Raw genomic sequence first — 26,435 nt, 5'->3', positions numbered from 1 at the left:
TGGTATTGTAGTCGGGGCTTTTATTCAGGTTGTCTGATGCGCTGTGGATGCCGCCTGCCTTTGTGTGCTCCAATCCAGCGTTTATCCCGACGATGCCTTTGTGTTCCCCATTTGACATATTTTACTGTAAATAAAGAGCGACACTGTCTTGCAGCTGTATCCACGGTGACATTTGACTCTCGACTGAATGAGCGCATTGTGCCGTGTGTTTTGGAAACATTATCTCTTTTAAGAACTAATTCAGCCTTTAACAGCTTCCCAGTGCCTGCCTGCCTTTGCCATGGAGAGTTCAGGTGCTCACCCACCTCCGTGCAGCCTCCGGCCGCTGCCTCCTGCCCCTCATGCTGCTGGGGCCTGAGCTGGGCATCGGCTCCCTCTGCTCAGTCTTTTTGTCTGTGTGTAGACCCTTTGATGGGATGTGCTGCAGGGCTTCTCCTGGGATGTCAGCATTTTGCCACATTTCTCATAGGAATTATGAGCATCTCTTATGTCCATGTGTATGATATGTTCTTTAAGGTAGAATCTGCACTCCACGATTAAGATAATCCCTGTGTGGTGACTCATTGAGCATCCAGCTGATTGGTTCTTTTATGTGTTGAAAACAGTTTTCTTTATGACTTCAGCAAGTTTAGGTCCTGCTAGGGTCCACATTTCTTGGAGTGGGCTCAGTCTCTTGGGTGTCAAAGCCCAGGACCAGCAGGACCGAGATCCTCTGTGAAAACCCCAGCTTCCAGGAAGCTTTTATTTTTGCTTTCAAATAGCTGTGCTGCTTTTATGCAACTTGTAATTTCAAGCTAATTCCGACACACTTTTAAAACAGTTATGCCTATATATAGGAATGTGTGTGGTTTTGCTCTCAGTGCTGAATGCCAATAAATCCATGCACCACTGAGATGCTGGTGGTACCACCTGCATTCCCCCTCTGTAAGGCTGTGCCAGGGTTGAACAAGGTTGAACAACCTGAGCTAATGTTCTCTCAGCCTTAAACATAATCACTTTGAGAAAATGTAAGTGCAAATATTCTGGATGCTGTCTGCCATGTGTGTATGGAATTAACATCCTGAGACAGTGCCATAGCGTAAGGGCCCTCTGAAGAGAAGAGGGCTCGTTTTCATTACGGCGGGGAAGAGAGTTGTCCTGAAAACATCATCAAACTTCAAAACTTAGGCACACTGTGCACACACACCACATTACAGTGGAACCCCACAAGGGTTTCAAGCGAGAAGTGCGGTACCCACAGTGCCTCAGCAACCCAGTGAGCTGCAGGACGGTGCCAGATTGTCTCGGGGAGCAGCTCTGCACTTTGTGCTTCCATTTAACTTCTCAGAGTAAGGAGAAAAGGCATCTTGTGAGGAAACAAGGTTGATAATAGGTTCAAAATATTCTATTGCTTTCTTGTATTACCATATTTAAATTAAATTATTAAATGTATTTTCATTAAATTAGCATACAAGCTGGTATTATTTGCCTTAGATATTTTAACAAAGTCTGTGAAGTCTTCCCCTGCTATTACTGCTCCTGGAAGGTACGGTGCTCCTGATTTGAAGTTCTGGAGCTGAGAACAGTGCAGGTGGCTGTACACTGCGCTGCCCTGGGGCTGCAGGCACGGCCTGGCTCTGCTCGAGGGTGAGGGAAGCGACTGGGTTCCTGCCTGCACCTGGGGGGGCTGCGCACAGAGCCCGCATGTCGTGGCAGTCAGCAGCACGGCACAGGGCGCGTGTTGAAGATCAGGGGGTCAGAGATGTGCTTACAGAGCAGGGCCTGGAGGCAGACTGTGTGCTTCTGGGTTTGAAGATAATGGAGAGGGATGAATTAATAATTATATACATGTGTGCTACACTTAGAGATGGATTTACACGTCTTTCATTTTTTAAAGCTCAGACTTGGTTTCCCACTCTCTTTATCTCTAACATGATCTTTCTGCAGGCCCTGACAGACAGCAGTGCTCCCAAACGTACTGCTGCTTTGTGATGGTCCTGAGAATGAACCTGAGTTATGTGCAGCAGAGAGCCTCGGATGCCCTGACCATGCCTCCTCGTCATCCAACAGCTGCTCCAAACCAGGTACAGGTTCACATGTGAAGCTTGATGTTGGCTCTCCAGCAAGTGAGAAGGGGGGAAATGCTTCCACTCATTTGTTTAAAAGAAAAACATTTAAATATTTTTAGTGAATTTTAAAAAAGAAGAAGTTGTAGAAATGTTCAATGAATTGGGGCATTCATTAAGTATTTTTAAAGCATAGAAAATTTGGAGGCAAAGGTCTGGGTAGCAAAGTGACTTGCAGTGGCAAAGGGCTTGGGAATTACTTGCCAAGTGGAACGTGTACAACTAAGGTTGAAATCCCCTCTTTGCATGATCGCATGGGGATTTGAATGTGGGTCTCAGAACTCCTCCGAGAGTGCCCAACCGCTGGCACATTCTGGATGAGAATCTGTCCTGCTGAAGCTGTTCTGCTTTGTAAGAATAATTAAATATTCATTGGGCCAATGAGAGAACAGAAACAATCTGATAGCCTGGGGATTAGGGCTCTCCAATAAGATGAGGAGACAGAAGTAATTCAGTTCCTGATCCAACTCTGGTGCTGAACGGATATGAATCTAGGGCCACATTGGCCAAATTTGCCAATGTTTCTGGTTACTTTTTTCAGGATATAAATTTCTCAACTTTTTTTCTGTCATTTCTTGTTGTGCCTTTACAGAAACTGGTATCACACCAGCTTTTATACTGGTAGTCTCTTGACTAGAGTTATCCCTGTGTTTTACTGGCGTCAGAATTGGGGCTGCAGGCTCTTTGAAAATCTGCCTTTCTTCTGGTTGGCCCACAGCTTGATGTTAGTGCAGTGATGTAGAGGAAGTATATCTCAATTACAGTGGTGTTATAGGAAACATTTTTTTACTGCATGTCCAGTCTGTGGTGGTAATCTGGAGTAATACACTAGGAGGAAACTGTAAATCTTTATTATAACATCAATAAGCACAATAGTTTCTGTCAAGCTTTAAGAAAGCAGAAAATCACCACTAAACATCCATTCAACCAGCTGCGCTAAATAATCCTTCAGATTCATATACTGAATTTCTTGATCAAATGATAAACTTATTCCTGAATTATCTGGACTCCTTGCAGTATGAAAAGATACATATTAAAAACAAAACCAGGAACCCAATGCAACCCAAGAACACAGGAAGATGTTTTCCAAGCGGAAATGGTTACCAGGAAGGTGATGCCTTCATGCAGCCCCCAGGTCAGGCCCGGCGCCGCTCTGTCTGCCCTGACCCCGCATTGGAGCACTTCTGCCGGGGGCTGTTTTCACGGCATCTGCAAAAAAAAAAGTTCTATTCCACTGCAGACATCTTTCTGTGAGCAGTGGGGACGCATGGCCACGTGGGTGCCCCGTGTGGCGCAGGCCCATGGCCGGGGGTCAGGATGCCTGGCAGGCGGCTCCTTGCACGGGGCAGCTGGCAGTGAGCAGAGCGAGTGCCTTGCTCCTAAGGGCAGTAAGGATATTTAAACCAAACAAGCCCGACGTAAGTGGGAGAAGAAACTCGCTGAGCGATTTCAACTGTAACTTGGCGCCCGGCACGCTGTAGTATAAGAAGTTCAAAGCGTTTTGGATTTTTCCAGAAAAAACCCTCTCCCAGCAGCGAGGCATGGGCCGTTCCGGCCCCTGCTAAGTTGAACACGTCGGGAAGGGCAAAGTAAATAAATCTTCGCCTCCCGCTCCCCCCGAGGCGGCGAGAGGGTACCGGAAAAAGCCCGCAAACTTTTGCCGCGGCCGCCGAGCCGGTGCTGGAGCCGCGGTGCTGGGCGGGGCGGTGCGGCGCGATGCGGTGCGGTGCGGTGCGGCTCCGCGGGCGGCGGCGAGTCCGGTCCGCGGCGGCGGTCCGCGTTTTGCGGGCGGCCGCTGTATTTCCCGGGCCGTCCATGGCTCGGTGCTGTTGGCTCTCTCTCCGTCTGATCGGCGCAGGCTGCGCGGGGCTCCCTACGGGATCAGAGCGCTCCCCCGCCGGGACTCCACTCCTCACATCCTCCTGCTGGGACTCAGCTACATTTCCAGCCAAGCCTGGCTTTATTATGTGTGTCTGCACTGCAGCCCCAGCAGCAAGATCAGGAGGAGGAAAAGGAGCCAGGACAAAGAAAAGAGAGGGAGGCTGGCGAGAGCTAAAGAAAATAAAAACCCAGGGCAGCAGCGGCAGCAGCGGCAGCGATGAAGGCAGGAGCGGTGCCACCTTCCAGAGAATGACCCATGGAGGCAGCTAGCGGCCCCGGCATCGATGCGAAGGAGCGCTTACCTCGGTCCGCCGAGTGCGTGCGTGCGGGGGAAGGCGGCGGCGAGCGCGGCCGGCGGCGGGGAGCCCATCCCGGCCGAACCCCGCGCCGCGCACCCGGGGCAGCCGCGCCGCCGGCCCCGTGAGCGGCGAGCGGGGGCCGAGCCCGGGGGCGAGCGGCGGGACGCGAGGGGGGGCCGAGAGCGGCCGGGGAGGATTTAGGGAAACCGCGGCGAGGTCGCACCCCCGGAGCGCCTCGCATTGTCGGGGCCGCCGCGCCGCTCTTATTTTTAGACGCTCATTCTCCCCGCGCCCTCCCCCCGGCCCCGGGAGCCCCGCGCGGCTTTTTGTGCCATTCTCAAAGTGCCGAGCCGGACTGAGAGCCGCAGGGCGCCTGCAAACTTTAACGAGAACAAAAAGGCGGCGGGGGCGCGGAGGGGCTCGGCTTGTGGCGGTGCTATTTGCACATCGAAGGGAGGAGAAAAAACCAACAAAGAGGAGAAAAAAAAAGAAAGAAAGAAAAAGAAATCGCAACTGTTGCGCCTGTGATTTTTTTTTTTTTTTTTGTCCCCGGGGGGAGAACCTCTAGGTGCCCGAGGGGGTGGACAGGAGTTGAACTTGCCGCATTGCAACAGGCAAAGAAGTGAGAAATCCGATAATCGATCCCGCTGCTGCCGCTGCTTCGCCTCGCTCAGCCCGGCAAAGTTTCGAGGGGCAGGAGGCAGGGAGAGGCAGGGCGGGCAGGGGCCGCGGGGCCACGAGGAGGACGCGCCGGGAGGAGGACGAGCCGCGGCGCCCGGACATGTCCAGGAGGAAGCAAGCCAAGCCCCGCTCGGTGAAAGGTAAGCGCCCGCCGCCCCGCGCCGCCGGCCGGGCACCGCCGCCGCGCCAGCCTCCGCGCGCGGCCAATCAGGGCCGGGGCCCGGCTTGGCGGGGATTGCGAATCCCCCCCGACTCGGCCGCCGCCGCGGGCTCCGCCCGGCCCGGCCCGCGCCGCCGCTGCCGCCCGCCCCGGCCGCGGGGAGGAGGAGCGGCGCCGCCCGCGGGAAGCGGCTCCGGCCCGGGCGCCGAGGGGAGGGGAGCGGCCGGGGGAGCCGCCCGCCGCCGCCGTCCATTTTGGGGGCTCCGCGCCCGGCCGCCTGGGCGGGGGCGGGCCGAGGGCCGCCCGGCGGGGCAGCGGCCGCGGAACCCGCCCGAAATGGCGGCCGGCGGTGCCCCCGGCCCCGAGCGGGGCTCTGCGGGCGTCGCGGGGGCGGGCAGAGCCGCCGCGCCCGGGGGCTGTGGGGGAGACCGCGGTTCGGGGCGCGGAGCCGACGCGCCGTCTGGCGCTGGGGAGCGGCGTTCGGCCGTCGGAGCGCGGGGGAAGAAAAGTTTGGCGGCGGGGCCGGGAGCGGACCGACGGGCGGGGGAGCGGTGCCGCGGCCGGGGCTGAGCCGAGCGGTTCCTCCGGGCTGCGAACGGCAGCGCCTCGTCCCTTCCCTCTCCCGCCCTATGCGTGTAACGGTGGCGAAGGGAAGGGAGAATTAAAACCGATTTCTTTATTCGAGAGCATCTGCAGGGCCGAAAACTTGCTCGGGCTGAGGGAACAATAGCCGGTTTCAGGCAGAGGTGCGCTAATAACGGCTCCGCACCCGACTTGGCAGACAGGCTCCTCCGTGCCGAGGCTGCGCCGGGGGCTTTGTGTGCGAGCACAAAAGGGCGCAGCTCCCGGGGCCGCGAAGCAAGAACTCGAAAGCGTTTGGAATTAAAAAAGTCGCTGGGAGACGATGTTAGCGTCCGGTTAACCAACCAGCCGGAGGAAGAATCGAACTCCCTCTCCAGGGCGATTTGATATTATTTTTGAGATACGCAGGTCAGGAGATTGCAATACAAACAGTGACGACTTCAAACGTCCATGAAGTTTTTGAGAAGTGAGCCCTTCCCCTCACAAAAAAGCTCGCTCGCTGCCCCTCTCCCGCTCGGCCGGGGCCCTGCGGCCTGCAGGCGCGGCTCCACCGGTCGCGGCTCTGCCGGTCGCAGCCCCCCTCGGCTCCCGGCTCTCTCGGCGCAGGCCACGCGTCGCCCGGTCGCTCTCCGTGCCGAGGTGCCGCACGTAACGCGCACGACGCAGCCATACGTCAGCGGAACCGTGTGCGCTCTGAAGCCCGGTTAATAAACATGAACACCTCGTTACATAATGACACGAGATATTTGCATTTGCTACTCGTTTGTTTGCCACCTCTTTACCTTTGGGCAGCATCTCTCACCACTGATACTCTATAACGAAAAATCATCCTTAGCTCCAAGATAGAGCAGGTCGCTGTTTACAAGAGCTTTTTTTTTTTTTTTTTTGGAATCAAAACAGGTAACTTGCTGGCAAGTCACAGCTGGGAAATGTTTTCCACGCAACACAGAAATATCTAGAATGTCTTTGCCATGGGGAGCCGGGTAGAGCCTGGTTCTTAAAGGTTCTGAATATTCCTCCAGTCTCCAGGCACAACAAATGTGCTTTCAGTTCAGCACAAACTGGCTGTAAATTACAGTCTTAGCATGAGCTGGCTAATGGGGAACCTAAGGAACAGGCTGAATCTGGGTGAAATTTTCAATAATAGGAGGCAGCTCATATATATGTATGTGGGATATAGAATTCCTCCCTTTTCTTATGTTCATACATATCTTTTTGTAAAGTCCATCATATACATTTTGTGGTCTAGGGAGCTGGCAGCCCGGTAGATTGCCACAGTACATGTTTCCATGGAAATAATTGAGATGTAATAAATAAAGGCACTCTGAGGTCACAGGTTTCCCAATTCAGCTGAGAAGAAAACAAGCATAAATTATGTGGATATATGCGTAGCATTTAGGACTTCAAATCATTTACTGTTTTTTCTGTGCGTTTATTTCACTTTGTGTAGTAACCTCGATATTTATTAACCACTAGTGAGGTTTGGGCATCCTTTCTCATTCAGAAAGATTACATACTAAAATAGAATCAGCGTGCGCCTCTGATGAAAGGGATTATTCTGCATGCAAAAGGGAAGTTGCCTGTGCATTAACCACAAGTGCTGTCTTTGGCATTAAAGAAGCAACCGACTCTGATAGAAGCATCAAATGCTGACAACTCTTCAGATCCACGTAATTTAAAATTAAGCAATTGCCAGCAGAACGGGATGCTGACAAACCTGCGGGTCATGTGGCCCTGCTCTGTGACGAGGTGTCTGGTTCAGTCTCACAGAAAGTTGCCGTGATTGCTGCAGCTGGAACTCTAGCAGTAGCCCTGGAATTTCCCTGGTGTGGATTTATCACTGGCAACATGACACACTGGTTTTGTTTAGCCATTACTTTGGCTGTGCAGACCTGACGACACCCAGCCAATGGTTTGGGCCAACGCTCTGCTGGGCTGTTGCTGCAGGACAGTCAGGGCAGAGCAGAAGCAGGAGGGACTGAGCCTTTGTTAGCTTGCAAAATGAACTAGATGGGGTGGTGTGATGGTGGCAGTTTTGGGGTGAAGCTCTTGCCTTCTCTGAAGCCTTCCTTCACATCATAGGTGGGACCCACAGAAGTGTTTTTCCTCGGCACAGAACCTTCCTTTGCCCTGCTGTCAGCAACGTGACCGTCTGGTGGCCTTGGCAGGTCTCCTTAAGAAGATCTGTACTCTGCTTGGTGCCATTAAACACAGGAGGTTCAAGCCGGTCACAGAGCGGTGACCGTCCCTTTGCGCTGCCTGTTCCCATTCCGAGTGGTCCCACGGATGTGCCGTGCACACTTCAGAGGCTGGTTGTGTGCCATCAGCTCTGGAGAGAGTTGATGGAACTGGAGCTGATGAGGCACAGACTGGTGCCTCTGAAAGCAGCTCTGGGAAAGCACAGCTGGGAGATGCTGGGGTCTGCTGGCAGAGCTGTAGGTTTCAAGTCCCACGTAATTGTAACTGAAGAATGACTTGGATGCGGTTTGTGGGGACTGGGCTGACATTGGCACAGGGTTTTCAGCATCACATGCACTTTAGTTGCTGAATTTGACAGTTCTGCAAATTGCTGTCAGGTTGCAGTGGTGTTTTGTGCTTAAACGTGCTAGTCTGTAATCAAACTGTTTTGCAAAAGGATGCACTAATTAGGTCTAGGTTTGTTATCCTACTTGAAGTTGCGGAATTGCTGTCATATTTTTTTGCTTTTGGTTGGCGAAAATGCTGATAGAAACTTTTGATTCACGCCCTACGTGCCTCATTTATGTCAGTCAAGGAAGAAAAAGAAGGTTGTTCTCTACTTCGTCACCTGCAAAGTAAATAAAAATACTCCAGCCATTTGCTGAGTTCCAATTAGCTGATTGCTATGAATGATCTTCTTTAAAGGAATGCTGTTTTACCTATCTGCTCATACAAAGGTTTGATTTTTAATGTCTTGTGAAAAGGATTCTCTTTGTCTTGATTGATGTCAAGAATAAAAGCGTGATGGTAATATCCCTTTGAAAGCTATTGTATTGTCAGCTCTGGCTGACAGCAGGAGGCCCTCCTAGTGCTATAGATTAGCGCTGTGAAAACACTGACATTTTCTTTGTTATATTGCTGTTGTTCTGCTTGCAAAGTCAATTATACAATGTCGGAGCTCAGTTACAGAGTTGACTGTGGAAGTAACAATGTCTTTCATACTTGTCTTAAAGATATAATTTTCTTTTTTTCCCAGTTGATAGAGAAGAACCTGCAGGTACTGGAACAGTACATTCTACAAATTAAATTTTGACAAGTATAATCATAATTGCCAAATACAGGAGACTCGTGCGATTATCCTTTAATTTTACAGTTCATTCAAGTTTCGGTGGAATTTTATTGATACAGTGAAAGCAGCAGCTAAAATTGATAAAACTCATATCAAATAAGATTACACTCTTGATTGTTCTTTATCAAGTGTAGCTTTTGGGGGATTAGGAATAATTGGAGATGTTGGTGTTTCATCGTGGGGTTGGTGCCATGAGAACGTTTGGATCCACGCAGCATAGCGAGCGCTGCCTTTGGGGATTAGCCTGCAGTTTTTAATTTTTGAGCGTGTATTTTGATACAAGCCCAGCAGCGTTCTCCCCTGAACTCCACAAGTCCCAGTTTTCCTTCCGCTCTCTCCCTCCGGTACGGTTTCCTGGACAGGATCTGTGTGGTATTTAACTGGTTTTGCTGATTGAAACTCGTGCCTGTGTGCAAACACCTTTTAATTGTGGTCTGTTCCCATTGGTCCTGGCGAGCATAACTAACAAGTGTGGCCCAACATTGAAAAGGGTGGAAAAGGCAATGCAAAAGGTTGAAATACAAATGGGGAGAAAATAGAAATCTCGTGATTTCAATGGCGGTTCATCTAATGCCACGGGTAAAAAAACAAACACCGTGCAGCAGCACTGACTCTCAGAGAGTGCCTCCCATTTTTTTTTCTTCAAAAGTATCCGAGCAAAATCAGTGCAAGCTAAAGAACATCGTTCATTACTGAATTGCTTCGGATGACACATGCAAAAAAAAGAATCAGAGAGCTGTTGTTTAGATGTTAATTGTAGGATTTCTAAATTACTATTATAAAATAATAGAGTAACAAAAGATTCCACAGTTACCAGTAATTTGTCAGGATTTATTTTGTTTTTCTTCAATAATTGAAAATTAATGTCTTGAAGTGAAAGCAGATGTTCATGCCATCCTCTGAATTGGATATAAAAATGATGTTTTGTAGAGGCGTTAGGCTTGTGTAAACACAAATTGTCTTATCTTAGCTGGGGCTTTGGCTTGGTTTTATCTATTGTTTGGTGCCAAATTAACTTTTATGTTAAACCTGGCTGAATGAACTAAGGCAGAGCTTGGGATGGCACCCAGCGTTGGGTTGTTGATGTTGTAAATGACCTGCCTCGCCTGCTGCCTCTGCGATGGCAACGCTTTCTCATGCTGTACTATTAATATTTACTTCAATTTTGATAAATGTGCTCTTAATTCTGTTCGGTTATTTTATACCAAATGTGTTTATTTATATCCTCCTTGCAGTTTGTGCAGTCAGCATTGTGGATCTTGACAATATTTGGAAAACACAAAACGCATTATTATGTTTTTGTTTTGTTGATTTTTTGTAAATAAATAATGTCTTGCTCTCATGCATTAGTCTGCAATCTGCAAAAGATAATAAAATTCTTCTCGTATTGTAATATTCTCTTAAGCAAAAGATTATTAATTACCCACAGTAATTGAACTGCCTTATAAAAATGCCTATACCAACCCCTCATCACTCCATCAGTATCCTCCTTAAATGCCTCTGAAAAAGGATGGCTATTATGTTCCGCTGTATCCTACTAAATGCACTGGAGTAATGAAATACTAATAGTACAAAACCTATTACAGACCTCTGTTAAATCCTTACTGACAAATGGTGGTGGAGGGGAGGTCTGGTGTTAGTACATGTGTTAGTGTGCGTGCTCTGTGAGCATTCAGGTGCGTGTTGGAGCCAGGTGAGAACCAGCTCAGGGCTTTCTGCAGTGCCTGCATTTATTCAGCATACCTTTAGATTCAGAAGTTGATTCTTGTTTCTTTCATCTGTTAGTCAATGTGGGAAGCTGGTTACATCTCTTAGATCTAAAAGTCAGGTAATAAGTTCCAAGTGCTACATCTCCTTGACGACTGCTATGCATACACATATGTTAAAACAAAATGTATCCCAGTGAATTGTGGTGGTTTAACAGACAGTTGTTTTAGGGAGCGGAAGGGCAGGGAGACACTGAGTGGTCTCTTGTGCCATTTGCAGCTGGAGGAGGCCGGAGCTCGCCCCACTTGCCACAGGCCGTGGAAGACGTGAGCCGAGGGCCGCTGGGCGGGCAGGGCGATGCGGTGGGCAGTGCCACGCAGCGGGGAGCTCGCATGCTGCCTGAGCCCTGTGCTGCGGAGCTCGTTACATTGTTTGCATTTGCTCCGAAGGAAAACCTCTTCCTTTCCAACTGCGGATTAGGCAATTGGAAGACCAATTTGCAGAGCTTGTAAATGCCACTTGTTAATCATAGGCACTACAATTATTAATATTTTTTCCTTTTCCCCCTTGGATGTATTAAGTCAACTTTTTAGTTTTTTATGTAATTGAAATTTGCCCTTTTGTTACATGGGCACGAATTATTTTTGAAATGTTGTCATTACCTGCCCTGCTGTGAGGTTTATCTCTCCTGTTCATCCTAATTAAATAAAACATAGTGTTGCTCACCAGCCTAGCGTTGCAGCGAATTACCTGCCTGGAGGCTCACACTGGCGTTGGTGCTTGTTGCGGCTGCTGATGTTGACCAGCACGTTTACTTTTAGATTTTCATTTCAAAGGGATCAGTTTGTGCTGCGTGACAGGTGAATGGCGAATGCTTTACAGTACTTTCAAGAGCTGAACAAACGGTAGGTGATGGCTTGGTACTGCACGAAGCGACAAGCACAGTGGTGATGCAGCCGCAGTGGTGGAAGATGGCCATGGGAGAGCCCATGGGTCTGGGGGGTGAGGCAAACCCGTCCCTGGGCTTGCTGTGCCCAACCTACCTGCTGCTCTCCTGGGCCTTTCTGGTGGGGTTGGCCTCAGCTCTGTGTAGCATCAGTGATGGCTGTGCTCTCCTTGGGTCTAGCACTGACAACATAGGCTGCTTCAGAAGTGTAACAGTTGGGGTTGCTTTACGCAGAAGTTGTTTCCAGTTTTTATTAGAGAAAGCAAACAATATGCACGTGTTTTAGAGAGAACGAAAGGGAAAGGTCCCTGCTTGTAGAGAAACCGTTTGTTTAAGCCTTTGATAGCTCTACAAAAGCCTCACTGCTCACCACTGAAACCCCATTATGGGTAAAAGCACAGGAGTTAGCAAGTCGCTGTACTCCAGTCTCTGCTGGCTCATACAAGGCTCTAGAGGTTTGGTCAAATGTGGCCTAATTCTGCTTTCCAAATATTAAAAAAATTACACAGAGGGCAAAAAGACAAGTTCTTAATATGCATATCCTGGGAAAATCCTAAAACAGTATTTTTACCCCCTCCAGTCCCAAGGCTAATCAAAATTCCTTTGTTTCCACATCTACCATTAAAATACGTCCCTCCCTTGGTTGCCTGCTGAATGCACAAGTTTAACCACTCAGTTGATTGGACTCAAAAAAGCCGTTACTGGCTCTACGTAGACTTTGCCCACAGATAATTGTGAGATGGGAGCAATACTCCTGGCAACTTCCAGCAGGCTTGGTGCTTAATTTTGCAGCTCTTAGCATTTCTTGATGGACCTCACCCGACTTAGTTGAGGTTTTTCTGTGTTACCACTGGGGAAAGTTAGCCAAACCCTGTCAATGGTGGTTGCTGGAACTTGCTTCATGTAGTAGTCAACTGAGTGTTGACCAAGGTAGTGCTAATAAAGATTTGCTGTGTGAAAAGAGGATGTGTGGTACACTGCAAGGCAAAGCTCTTCACTGGGGAAGCATCTAGGACTTGCTTCTCCTGGACTTAGAATAAATGCAATTTTTTCCCCCTTGCCATTAATTGGAGCTAAGGTGAGCGTTTCATGTAAACCAGCAATGTAAGTCCAAGTCTCCTGGTGAACTCCTCATGCAAATTGAGATTTCTCTTGATGCTAGAAGTCCATGAGCAAGGCTAGGTATGTATAAGGCATGGGATGAAACCTGTCTTACGGCTGATAGTGTTTCTCTTTGTTCTCAATAGAGATGGGCTTCTCTGTTTTTGTATTGCAATTGAGAAAGCAAGAGCAAAACAGATCTGGTGGAAACAGTCAGTTGGCACCCAGTCCTGCAGAGCCCATCTCCTGCTGCTTGTGCTGGCTCAGTGGTGTTGTTGCTGATGGAATTTCTTGGGGAGCAGTGGGCATGTTCAGGTGCAGGGGATGCAGCAGTGTTCCCCAGGGCCACGGTGGGAAGCCCGAGAGACACTGTCTGTGTTTAACAGCTGTTAGCATGAGAGGGGACAGTGCTTGCCTGAGCAAAACTGAGCCCCGTTCTTTATCCTTTCAGCCTCCTGTCCCCTAACCTGGAAGGTAAAAGGAGATCGCACAAGTGCATGGTAGGAAGGACTTAGTGCTTGCAGAAGCAGAATGGTAAATGGAGAGAGACTGAAATAATATAGGGAAAAAAATAACAAAGTAGGAAATCTGTTGCTGATGAATGAATACAGAAGGTGTCTGATTTGGTGTATGCATTGGCTTACCCAGATCTGTGTCTGCGTTATTTTTTGGCTCTGATTTTAAGACTGAGAGAACAAATCTGAAAAGTGAATCTAAGTTCATGGAAAGGGATGTAATTAAGCATAAGGGGAAAAGAAAACACAACGAATGTAAAATGTAAAGACATGTAAAACATCTAAATAAATTAGCTTTTCTGCTCTTAAAAGACAGTGCCAGTGCAATGCTGTCCTGTTTGGAGGAATATATTTGTTGTGGTTTATGGATGCTTTTAATATCGAGAAATCAGAGGACAACTGTGATTGCAGTTGTTAGTTCTGGGAGTTTTGACTATTTTATCATTGTAGCAGCATCTGAAATTGGCCTGTGAAGATTTCTAATTGTTCAGAATTTTGGAGAGAAGAGTAGGTTGGGGTGGTTGGAAAAAGGTTTTCAAGACCTTTTTTTTTCTTTTCATATATACATGCACCCAAGTATAACTAATATGTGTTCACATATACGTGAAAGAGAAAGTCTGGAAGAATAGGCAGTAGCTTTTGTTAGACCAACAAACCTGTCTGCAAGATGCACGGAAGTTTTCTGGTGCCGGCCCATCTGACAAAAAAACACATTGCCCATTTTAGTCCTGTCTGACAAAAGCAGCAGCCTTCTGGCTAATTGTCTGATAGACAACTGCAGTTTTGCTCTAATTTACTTATTCAAGCTCATGCTCAAACTTATTTTATTAGACTACTCACATGGGTAAAGACATACTGGGCTAGACAGTCATGCCAAGCCTGCACATTATTAATTGCTGAGCTCTGTTGAGGTGTTGCAGCTGGGTGATTTGCTTGTGGCCTCCTGTATTTCTAGGAAAATAGCACGCCTTGCCCTTCATAATTTCTCTGCTTTTACTGACCAGGCTGTTCCCCCAGAGGGCATGTGGGATGTGGCAGTGTGGCAGAGCACTGAAAATGCTGAGATGGAGAACCAGAGAAGGAGAGCTGTGTGTGAACTACACCATTTTGGGATTGTTTTGTCACTCCCCAAATTTTTTTGGCAGAAGTGGTATGTTTTTGGCATCAGTGTTTATGTAGAATATAGTAGCCAACTGTGGATGAGGAAATTGTTGCCTTGATGTATTTATTTATTGATTGATTAAGATAAAGACCTACTTTCAGTCAGATTCTGAGTGTCACTGGGGAGAATGGTACAAAGTATTTTGAGCCATTTTAAAATGAAACTATGAATGCTTGTCTTCAGATCCTAATGCTCATGTATGAAGTCCATTGATTTGATCTCCTTGATTTCAAGGTTTTTTTTTTCTTTCCTTCTTGTTAACAGATACAAGAGTCTTGCTTTAAAGCTCCATTTTGACTTATTTTGTCTCCTATTTTTTGTCGTCAGAAAACGCTCAAAAGAGAGCTGCTGTTTGTGTTCTCAATACAGATCCTTGCCCTTATGTGCTCCTCTGAAAGCCTCAGGAGGTGCTGAGAGGCACTCAGAGGAGCCTTGCCTGCAGGACCCTGTGGGGTGCTGCCCCAGGAGTGGGGCCTGCTGGGGGTCTGTGCCCAGCAGCCTTGAGAGAAAATGGAGCAAAGTCATCCTTATGCTTGCAGCCTGTGGAAAAGTTGGTGGAGTGCCTTTACCAGCCTTGCTTCCCTTCCTGCAGAGACTTCCCTACATCACCTTAGGAAGCTCAGCACCTTTTTGTAGCGTTCCAGTTGTGGCTCACAGGGATGGCAGGGCAGGCATTCCCCAGCCCTCTTCCTGCCACCTCCTGGTCCATTTGGCTGCCCCTGCAGCAGGCCCCAGGGGCTGGAGAGCCGTCCCTTTCTCTGCACCCTAGTGGAGATGGTGCCTCTCATGGATTAGATTATGTCTCTCAAGGAGTAGAGAAACCTCTTACCTGTGTCCAGCTTTTGCCGTAGGCTGTACTCACATGGTGGTAAATCCCAGCTCTTTTTGTAGACTTGCAGGTTTTTTTGATAACTGACTATGGCTGACCCAAATGCTGCTGGGCCCCATGCACAGAATTGTGCATGTTCCTGGAACTGCAGAGCAGCAATGATCTTGCTGAGGGCAGAGACTACAGCCCAGGGCGAGTGTCCTTGGGCCAGCCCTGCGTGTGCGTGGTCTCTACTAGTGCAGTGCTGGCCCACAGTTGTTTGTATTCTTGTTGAGAATATTTCTGATGTGACAAACTTAGGTGGCTTTCCCTGTTGGAACAGGGCCACCTTTTTTTTTTTTTCTCTTTTTTGTCCTTGTTTGCTTCTTTTTACTCACAGGAAATAAAAGAATGGGCTGTTTGCCAATCGGAAAACAAACAAACAAAACCCCCAAAGCAACCTGGGCATTGCACCTTTCTTTGCTTTTCTTTTAAAAAAATTCCTTGCAACTCTGAATACCGATATTTTTTTAGTAGAAGCTCGTGATTCAAAGTTAAACTGATAGCACATCAAAGAACAAAATCGTTTTTTGTGCGTGTTTTGCTATTTATTATTAATCTTGTTTAGATTTGGGAAAATACTGTGGTTTGAATCTATGAAGAAATGTTCAAATGTTGTTTCTTTTACAGAGGAATAGAAGAGGGATCTTTAAATAACTCGGTGTGCTTGTGCAATAGCATTGGTTGGGCTGCAGTCTGGGCTCTCGAACAACCTTACAACAACAACAAAAAAGGCTTCACATTTTATAAATATTTCTGCCTCTCTTTTGCAATACCTAACATACATTGTCTGTTCTGCTGTTAACTCCCTGATGCAGAATTCCTAAGTTTGGGCTAATAGAAAATTTGGAGGATTCTTCATTATCTGAACCTCTTGAGAAATACCAAATATGTTCCAGTAATTGTGGTATAGTACAACAGGGAGTCGCACTGGCAGTTTGTTGGAAAGGGTTTTTCCTGTAGTTATGAAAACCATACAACTCTTAAAATCCCCAAAACCGAGACCGCTGGGATTGCTCCTATACTTACAGTTAAGCGCATGCCTAAAGCTAGATATTCTGCGTGCATTTTTTTGACTGGCGTTTGTTCTTAGCTTGAGCTATCAAGCAAAGAAATGTTCCTCAATCACTTTGGACTTGCGCAGCCTTTTTATTCTGGGTCTGTACAGCTGTAGCACAGTGGGTTTTGTCTCGCTGCAGAAGCACCTAGGTTTGCTTCCCAGCAAAATAGCCACAGTAAGGAACAGAAGGCAGTCACAACAGTAAGGTACCGCGGGCTGCCTTCTCTCTGTACCTCTGCTGTGGATTCCTGATAAGTACACATCACCTACTTTTCCTCTCTCATTGTTTTCCATCTTGATTGTATTCAAAGGGTGTGTTAAACACTGAGGTCGTGTATAGGTAAAAGTGAAAACCAAAAAGCAAACCCAAATATGACCTGAACTGTAATACTAGTGTTTCCTCTCCGCTATTCTAGAAAATGAATCTCGTAAAGTAGAATTCACATGCCAAACTAGGTAGCGATGTTTGTTTTACAGCTGTGCTATAGGGATATTTGCCCTTTACTGAGAAGGCCCCGTGTTCTATTTTCAAGGGAAGATTATGAAGAACTGTAAAAATTTGCTTAGCTTGTCTCAAACTTCCTTTGTTTTAATCTTTTTTTCAGTCTCATATGTGACTTTCTATTAGGAAACTGGCATGTGTCTGTGTCTTGATACATTATCTTAAGAACTTGATTAACGCACCTATTGTTCCTATGAAACGAAGTATGTTTTGTGTCTATGAAGCTGTGTAAACAATTTGCCTTGAATGAGAATTTGGAAATATGCAGCTTACGGAGCAGAACTAATACAAAAATGTTTTTGTTGCACTGCTTTAGCAAAAAACCCATTTGCACAAGTATCAATATGTGGGGGAAGTTAAATTTAAAAACAGTCCCAGCCACTTTGTAGAAAAATATAATGCAGTACATAAACTCATTTTAGACACTACTTATTCTACCGTGTCCCATTAGTTGATGTTTGCACAGCGCTTTGAAAATGTAAAGCGCTATATAAGTGCTTATTATTACTACATTATTATTATTCTCCCACTTGAAAAAAGACCCTCCGGGGAGAGTGAGACTCACTTTGCATTTCATCTGTAGTGCAGATCCCACAAGAAATATACCCGCTTGTTTTGTTTTTTTACATTCTTCCCTCCTTACTTCCACCACTCTCTTAAAAAAAAAAAACACCAAAACAACAACTCACCACGTAAGTATTGAATTTTAGGGATTAGTGTTCTTATTTAGCTTTCTCTGGATAACTACACCAATGAGAGTATTATTTGAAAGCATATAAAAGTATTAACACCAGCTTTTTATCCAAGCTGCGCAGTAACACAGATTGCCACTGGTCCTGCTGCCTTGCCTGCTGAAGGGCTGCAGCGGAGGTGCAGAGTGGCTGGGCTCTGTGGGGTGGTGATGCCCTCACCAGCTGTCATCCTGCTCAGCTGCTCTGTGGATGTGGCCCAAGGTGCAGTGCGAGCAGGGACATCTCCAACAGAGCCGTGGTGGGATTCCTTCCTGCAGAGAGGAGCGCTGTTTACTTTCCTGCAGGATTGGTTCTTGATTCTCGTGAAGTTCTGTGGTTCCTCACCTTTTTTACACTCTGTTAACAGCAGCCCACTTGCCTGCAGGAGAGCAAGGCTCTAGTTCAAATTGGTTTAACTCCCTCTATCCCTTGAATCTTTATCCTGGAAAGGGCTCTTAGTGGGCAGTGTGGGTCACGTAGAGATGATAAATTCCCTCCTAATATGCAAGGAAGCTTCTTTGTGCCTCTGTCTTTCGCACCATGCTGTATGTGATTGAGGCTATGTTCACACAGCATTTTGGCCTGGCTTCCAAAAGAAGCAAGGTTTTACATTGTCATCTTTGTGTCTCTGCATGGACCCATGGGTGTCTGCATGCTCTGGGGCTGTGCTCGTGTGATTTCCTGTGTAGGAAGGGGATGCCCAGGTGGGGATATGGTGTCCTCCATCCATTACTTTTTCAGTCCTCAGTGGTAGCCCAGAGATAGGCCACGAAGCCCTGCAAGCACAGATCCCTATGGGAAAGCACCACAGCCATCACCCTGTCCTTTGTGCAAGTCATGCTGTGCTGTATTCAGCACGCAGGCACTAGTTGTCATTTGGGAAGTGCTGGGATGTCCAGAGAATGGGTCTGCCTGCTGTGTCCTGGCTGAGGCTTTCGCCCAAAGCGGGCTGAAAGCTGCTCCCATCAGTCCCATTCACTGTTTACTATGCGTATGTTGCTGACAGACACACAAAGCTGAAGTGAAGGTGGCAGTCGGTGCCTTCACTGCGGTGTGAATTGAAGGGACCTGAAGGCCAGGGCTGGGTGTCCCCGCTGTCCCCATCCGTGTGCAGATGGCTGCTGCAGCCCTGCTGGGCCCACGACAGCAGTGCCTCAGGGCCAGGCAGATGGCGGCTGTGGCGATGGCATCAGCTGTGGCTGCTGCCGTGTTCTCCTGCCTGCTCTGCTGAAACGGGCCTGTCCCCATTCCTGCGTGCCTTCCAGGTACACAAAGACCCGTGCCCAGCAGCTGCTCTCCCTACCAGCAGTGTCTGGGAGAGGCTTTGCTGGCTGCTGAGCTACTGAGCACCACAGGCTGCTGTTCCTCAGTGTGGGGCGGTGGCCGTGCAGGTTTGCTCGCCCTGGCTCTGCCTCCCAGCACAGGTAGCTACAGCAGGCCTGTCTTGGCTGGCTGCTGACCCAGAGGTTCTGCAGTCGGAATGGGACTCAGCTCTATCCGGCCAACTCCTCCTTGCCTCTCCTCTATCTTTTTCCTTTTTCCTTCCCTTGGCAGCATTCCCACCCCAGCTGACACACTGCCTACCTCTGCCCTCGCCCGGCTGCACTGGCACTGAGAGAGCCCTGCCTGTGTTCCGGGAGAAATCCGGTCAGCCTCGACCTCCTCACCCCTCTGCTGTGCACAAACCTTATCCTCGCAACAAAAGCCTATACATCTCCACATACGTGGATTTTATATGAATTTATTTTAATCAGCACTCAGGTGCAAGTGGCTACCTTGCCACTCCGAGCCTGTTTTCTTGGTCCTACAGCTCTTCCCAGGCAGAGGAAGCCTTGCCTCACTGTATGCACAACTGTTCACTGTGACAGTAACTTAGGGCTTTGCTTTATGCCCAGAACCTCTGTGTTCAGCTTGTTTTAGTGCAGTACGTTGCTTGCCATGAGTCTCCCATTACAGTCTGGAGAAGGATGGGGCATGCAGCTGCATCACCATTTCCTAGAGCTGTACAAAGCTCACCTGTGCAGTGTGGGAGTTCCCCTCCTCAGGAAGGGGGCCGTCCTGAGTCACTGCAGCACCGAGGTGGGTTGGATTGGTGATGCCGTGGCACTAACATGGAAATGTTATGTGCTGGCTTCTGTGAATGTCTCTTTATCTGCTGAAAGCTCCAAATATGCTGCCACCAATGTTTAACTGAAACTTTGCAAATATCCCACTGAGCCCTTCAGGATCATTGCTTATGTAGCCTTATTTCTTCTTTAGAAATTGTAGGTGTGGGTAATTATACGTATTTTTGAAAGCTCTAACTATGCCTCATTTAAACTTCTGCAAACATCTTTGTGAGTCCAATTAAATGCCTGGAGAAGAAAACGATCAAAAAATGAGATGAGGAAATGTGCGTTTACCCAGATACAGCTTGCAAGCCAAGCAAAATGTTATGTTAGCCCAACAAATGGGTTATTCAAGCACAGTTCCACCAAGACAAACATAGAAGAGTTGGGGATTAGGGAGTTTTGAAGCAAAATGGGATGTGACCCTCTCAAGTTAAGTGATCAGCATTGCACAGGTTGAGAAAATGCAGCTGATTTAGGGTCTGCTGGAAACTTGCATTGGAAATACCTTTGAAAAATGCAGTCTGCCTTGAACTTTTCAAATATTCCCACAAAATTTAATTTGTAATCTGTACTTCTGCATTACTGGGTTTTTCTACTTGTACGTATTGAGCTTTGCAAAATAATGAAGCATCACGAAGCCAGTGTAGCTCAATGAAGGGGGCCGTTTTATCACATTATCACAGGCTGACAAAATCTGCCCTCAGCAAGGAGCTTGGTGGCACGCTGTTTCTCCAGCCAGTGCTGTGCAGCCCCAGCAGAGCCCATCCCCTGCTGCCAATGTCCTGTGGGTCCTGTGGCATGGGGGGCCATGGGCCTGGGCATGGAGCGGTGTGGGGCCAAGGGACGTTGAGAGGAGTGGCATGAATACAGCAGCGGACAGAACACATTAACTGCATCTTTGGGAAGCCACTCTGCTGCACTGCATTTAATTTCCACTTAATTTTCATCTAAGTGAAAAAGCAAAACTCACAGGTAACCGAACTGGGCCGGTGCGCTGCAATCTCTGCTGCTGCTGATCAAACGCAATACTTTGTTTCTAATTTGAGAAGGATTTTTTTTCAAAAGTAGTTTAAAACAAGAGGAAACTGTCACATCCTGAGTGACATCCTGTGTGCTGCAGCAACATTCTTGCTGCTAAATGATCAGAATTTCAGCCCAGGGAATAAAATCCAATCCTTGTAAAAATGTATTGGCTTTGTGGAAATCCTGTAGTATTGCAGAAGCTATTTTCTGATGGCAAAATGCAAATCTAAAATCTATATCCAAGAGAACAAAAAGATTAATTAAATTAGCTATCTGGAGGAAATTCAGAGGACACTGAGTTATTGATTGGATTTCAGTGAATTTGTTTTAATATGCAAGATTACATTTTAATACTGGAAGTGATGGCAGTGTTTCACAGCCCAGTTAATTATTTCTCAAATGGTATTCCCCCAGCCTGCTGCACGAGTGCCAGCATCTCTCAACTGTCCCGTGCTCCTGCCTTGCCCGTGCCCCGCTGCTCACAGGGTGCTCGTGGCTGCTGCTGGGGCTGGTGTGCAGTAGCTGCTTTTGCACTGGGAGGAGTCTGGGTGAGCCTCCACGTGTGGGGTCTGGAGCAGTTTGGTTTTGGTGCTGGAAGGACTGGGTGCTGGAGAGCAACTGGAGGGGATGTATTTTGGATTACAGTGTGAATGTACTCATGGTATTTATTTTAGTATCTTGAATTAAAAACATCATGTGTAGCAGTTTCAGGACGGAGCAGGGAATTGTTGGAAACAGCGTTGCAGCTCAGATAAGGCAATATTTTTGTTTTCAGACCCCTCTTTGCCAAAGCCTGGCTCTGCACTAGGGTTGGGCCAGGTGTTGTACCAGCTGCAGCTGTGCTTGCAGTGGGACCATCCGTCCCAGCTCGGCAGCCGCCGCTCTGAGAAGAGTGCTCTGGGGAGCCAAAAAGAGGCTGGAATTTATGGAAAGTGTCAGCCAACAGTGCAAAACCTGATTGCCAGACGGAAAAAAGTAACATCCCCAAACTAGATGCTCCGTATTAAAAATAAAAAATTTGCAGTTATGCATATATGTATGTGCACGTATGTATAGCATGTCTGAAATATGACACTGAATTGAAGCATTTATGTACGAATCCTTCTTCAGCACAACTCAGCCTGTAAGTACATCATGTTTCTGAGTGCCTGGTAGGAGCGAACACTGAGCTGCATGCATTACAGAAATGCACTACACATTTAGCAGAATAACTTCCAATATTTTGGATTTATGTAGCTGTGATGGCAAGTCTGTTAATTTAAGATGCCATGACAACTTCGGCAACTAAAATTGGTTTGCCACTTCTGCAAACTCTTTTGCTGCAGCCATTGAGCACCTTTGTCCTCACCTTGTGCAAGGCACATCAACAGACAGTGAGTGATGCTCAGGAGCTGGTAAGATCCCATAGGAATGAGTGCAGGAACGGATGTTATGAAAGATATGGCTTTCTCCTTGGCTTCATGTATTTAGGTCATCAAGACCTCTGTCCAAAAGCTTGGTTCTCTCTTATGGTTCTCATTCCCTTTTCCCTTGAAAGATGCATGCCACAACTCCCAGCTGTGTGGGACTGTGAGGCTGCCTGGGGCAGCATGAGGATTCCCTGGGTACTGGTGGGAGCTGGGTTGGGTGAGATGAGTGTGGGCAGCCAAGAGCTGCTCCTGGTGAACAGTTTCCCCTTGACCAACACATTACCCTATGCCAGCCTCTCATGTGGGAGCAGGGCACATATTTTCTTCCAGCAATTAGCTAAGTGTGGAGAGAGAAAAATCTATGTTTTTCCTCTTAAAAGTTACAGAATAAAAGCCTGGCAAATAGGTAAGCTCTTATTTTTCCCATCTGCCCTGTGGGACTCTTTCAGCAAACTTTTGTCATGTATATACAAGCTGTTCTTTCACTGGTAAATTATTTCATTCTTTTAGCTCTCAAATTTTATTAAATTTTTGTTTTCAAGCCATAAAACTGTAGAAGACTTTGAAACGATACCCTTTCTGGCAGATTTGAAATAGATTATATCCAAGCCCTATTACAGTAAAAATAAAACAATCTGACTTGCAATGTGAATAGAACTCCAAGATTTAGGAAAATGTGGAGTGTCGGGAGATGATGGCACAAATTGTTGGAGAATAATTCAATGGCAAACAAGTGAAATATGTTCAGAAGGTTGTGGTCAGTGACACAGAGTCCAGTTGGAGACCTGCAGCTATCAGTGTTCCCTAGCGGTTGGTAGGGGATCCGGTCTTGTTCAACAACTTCATCAGTGATCTGTATGAAGGGATAGAATGCAGCTTCAGCAAGTTTGCTGATGTGAAGTTGGAAGGAGCATTTGATACATTAGAAAGCTGTGCTGCCATTCAGTGAGACCTGGACAAACTGGAGAGTTGGGCAGAGATGGACCTTATGAGGATCAACAAAGCCAAATGTAGAGTCCTAGACCTGGGAAGGAATAACCACGTGCATCGGTACAGGTTAGGGTTATCTGCTGGAAAGGAGCTCCAGCACAAGAAGGACAGGGAGCTGTTGGAGAGGCTTCACAGGAGAGCCACGAAGATGATCAGGGGACTGGAGCATCTCCCCTACGAAGACAGGCAGAGGGAGCTAGGCTTGTTTAGCCTGGAGAAAAGAAGGCTGCGAGGTAACCTCATTGCAGCCTTTCAGTACCTAAAGGGAGCCTATGAACAGGAGGAGAACCAACTCTTTGAAAGGGGAAATGGTTTGAAGTTGAGGGAGGGAAGATTTAAGTTGGATGTCAGGGTGAAATTCTTTACAGAGAGAGTGGTGAGGTGCTGGAACAGGCTGCCCAGAGAGGTTGTGGCTGCCCCATCCCTAGAGGTGCTCAAGGCCAGACTGGATGGGGCCGTGGGCAGCCTAGTCTAGTATTAAATGTGGAAATTAGTGGCCCTGCATGTGGCAGGGAGTTGGAGATTTGTGATCCTTGAGGTCCCCTTCCAACCGTGGCCATTCTGTGATTCTGTGAGCTCTGCAGAGAAGGAGCTGGGTGTTCTGGTGGACAACAGGGTGACCATGAGCCAGCAGTGTGACCTTGTGGCCAAGAAGGCCAGTGCAGCCAGTGCATGGGGTGCAGGGAACTTCTAGAGAGAGTCCAGCAGAGGACCACAAAGATGATGAGAATTCTGGAGCTCTTTATGAAGAAAGGCTGAGAGACTTGGGACTGTTCAGCCTGGAGAAGAGAAGACTGGGGGGGGTCTTATAAATGCTTATAAATAACTAACAGGTGGCAGTATAGTGGATGGGGCCGGTGGTGCCCAGTGTCAGGGGACTGAAGTAGACGACTTCCTGAGGTCCCTTCCAACCCCTGTGATCCTGTGAAAATCAAATATTTTATGAGCATGTGGATATTCTGTATTCTGATCAAAGCTTTTACATTACATTATTCTCTGTGAATGAAGAATTAGTGTTAATAGCTGTGGTAGACCAAGATGTTTCTAGATTTTTTTTTTAAACAGTCAAGTGAAAATTCTCCTAATGTTTTTTTTATTGCAAGGGTTGTAAGCTATTTCTTTTTTTCTTGTTAAATTCTCTGCGTTTTTTCCACCCTCTTCCCCTGTGGCAATGTTGAATCTTCTTTTGTAAGAGAAGGATCATTATGTATAATCAAGCAATTTAAACAAATGATCTCTTAGTTCAAGAAGACATATACTACAATATAAACTTACTGCAATGAAATGCTGTTGTTCAAAACATATCACACTCTTTCTGAGTTATTAAAAGCTCTCTTACTTTGATTTTGAAAGTGGCTTTGGCTGCCAGAAGTTTGGTTGTGATTTTCGTTTCACTGATTGCTATAGCCTATAGCTGGTGTCTTGATGGCAGTACAGCAGTAACAGAGGTCAAGGAATATGCAGTGGTGTTGTTTCCAGCTAAAGTTTAAATAAAGCTAATTAGCCATCTTTGAATAATGCAGTATTAAAAACTCAGCTATGTCAGCACACCTGCTATCAGGGGACAAATCTGCAGCTAATAGTGTTACTGCATATGAAGCCTGTTATGGGTGGTGTTTTTCAAGTGGCATGGATGTGGAAGGTGATGTTTCCAGGTATCCCGTGCTGTGGAAAGACAAACAAAAATGTCCAGCCTTGAGTGCAATCTGCACTGCTTCAGTCCCCTGAATTTTGAATAAAAGAAATTACTTGAGTAGTGGCTGGAAGGCTGGATGTTGGCAAGCTCACTTCCTGAGTGTGGTCAAATTATGGTGATTATTTCACTTATCTACAATAAATGTTTGCATCTGCCATGGAGACTGTCACAAAACCTTGTCCTAGCAAAAAAGAAAGACTTCCCATTTTCAGATGAATGACTTGCGTGATGGAGAGGGAAGGATGTCTGCACCATTATTGATTACGAGGTCAGCTTTCTGATCAATGGGAAGTTTTACATCCACTTGACTGACGCTCACCTTAACAGCCCATCCCTGAAACCAGTCAGCACTAATACGAAGTGATGGTTTCCCAGAACACCGTGATGTCCATAATGCATACAGAAGGGATGCAGATAGTCAATCCTCTACAATATTATTACTTAAAGAGCTCTTTTGTCAGTGTGACTCGAGTCATTTCTGTGTGCATGGCCGAAGTATGACTGTGTTGAGAAGCGGGAATAAGCATGGGCTGAGCACAGACACGGCTATAGGGTTTCCGTAAGATTGTGCAACTCAAACAGAAAATGAAGAGAACTGAGAAATCTCATTAACAGGATAGGAAATATATTCATATTCAAATCTGTAGAGGTACTCTGCTTCACTGACCCCTTGGCTATGGGTGAAATTTTCCTGGGAAAAAGCATTAGTTCAGCTAAGTAACCCTGATTGCCTCAAGTGTAAATTAATTATCAGAACATTTTTTCTAGTGGTCAGATTGGAAGAAAGTTGTGAGAGGTAGGAGCTTTTGTACGTATTTTTCCTTTTCAGTTTCGTTTTAAGAGACTTGTAGACTATGAGAAGCTGTGATAGAAACAGTTGAAGTCTGGCAGAACTTGTCTTGCTCACTCCAGTTACCAGCACAATTCCTGTTTGTCCATGTGCAAATAACCTTGTACCCATGTGAATTCCTGATGTGGGAAGCTGCTTCTGAGTGTCATTTCGTAGTACCCCTTTCACTTTGGACAGTGAGACTTTTCTCATTCTTCTTTCAGGTACAGTACATTTAATCCACCAAACTCCGAGTGCAAAACTCCATGCAAGTTATATTTCTTTAGGGAAACTTCTGTCAATGTACTTGCTTGAGCCATGTCTGGAAATGCCCACACCCTGTTTCCCAGCTGAACAGGACTTCTAGGAGACAGGACTTATGTTCTTGGCCGCCTTCCTCCCGACAGAGGATCAGAAATCAAAACAAGCAAATAAATATGACAAAGAAATGTTATAGAACACAAAGCACTGACAAGAGCACTTGTCAGAGAGGAGTCGACACAATATAATTTGCCTCCAAGTAAGGATGGGCTGAGCTGATGTTATTCCCCACAGTCCTTGTCCATAGAATTGGGATTTTAATAGTTCTAGAGGAGACACGGAAGAGGCTGTAAGGATGGAGATGAGGGTGTTTGCTGCTGCCCTCCCTCTCTTCCTACAGATGCTTTCAGAGCTGATGCCTGGAGCTTGGTGCTCTCTTCTCAGCTGGATCTCTCCTGTCCTGACTTTGGCTGGGCCACTACTTTTCTTCCGAGTAGCTCCCTTTTGGA

General features: G+C 47.0%; 1 protein-coding gene across 3 annotated transcripts in view; it reads left to right on the top strand.

Annotated features, from left to right (window-relative positions):
• Positions 1-1,951: 1,951 nt before the first annotated feature.
• Positions 1,952-26,435, top strand: part of ZNF423 (zinc finger protein 423) — a 196,866-nt gene continuing 172,382 nt past the window's right edge. For 2 of the 3 annotated variants that reach the window (XM_048958344.1, XM_048958343.1), the window contains exon 1: positions 4,447-5,106. In XM_048958344.1, coding sequence (XP_048814301.1) covers positions 5,067-5,106 — 40 coding nt within the window. In that variant the 5' untranslated portion in view covers positions 4,447-5,066. Of the gene's footprint in view, positions 2,064-4,446; positions 5,107-26,435 lie in introns of those variants that run through there. The other variant, XM_048958348.1, reaches the window with a different exon arrangement.

The sequence above is a fragment of the Lagopus muta genome, chromosome 12 (genome assembly GCF_023343835.1).
Source record: "Lagopus muta isolate bLagMut1 chromosome 12, bLagMut1 primary, whole genome shotgun sequence".
NCBI lineage: Eukaryota > Metazoa > Chordata > Aves > Galliformes > Phasianidae > Lagopus > Lagopus muta.
Note: the sequence above shows the minus strand (reverse complement) of the source record. Positions and strands in the feature narration are given on the sequence as shown.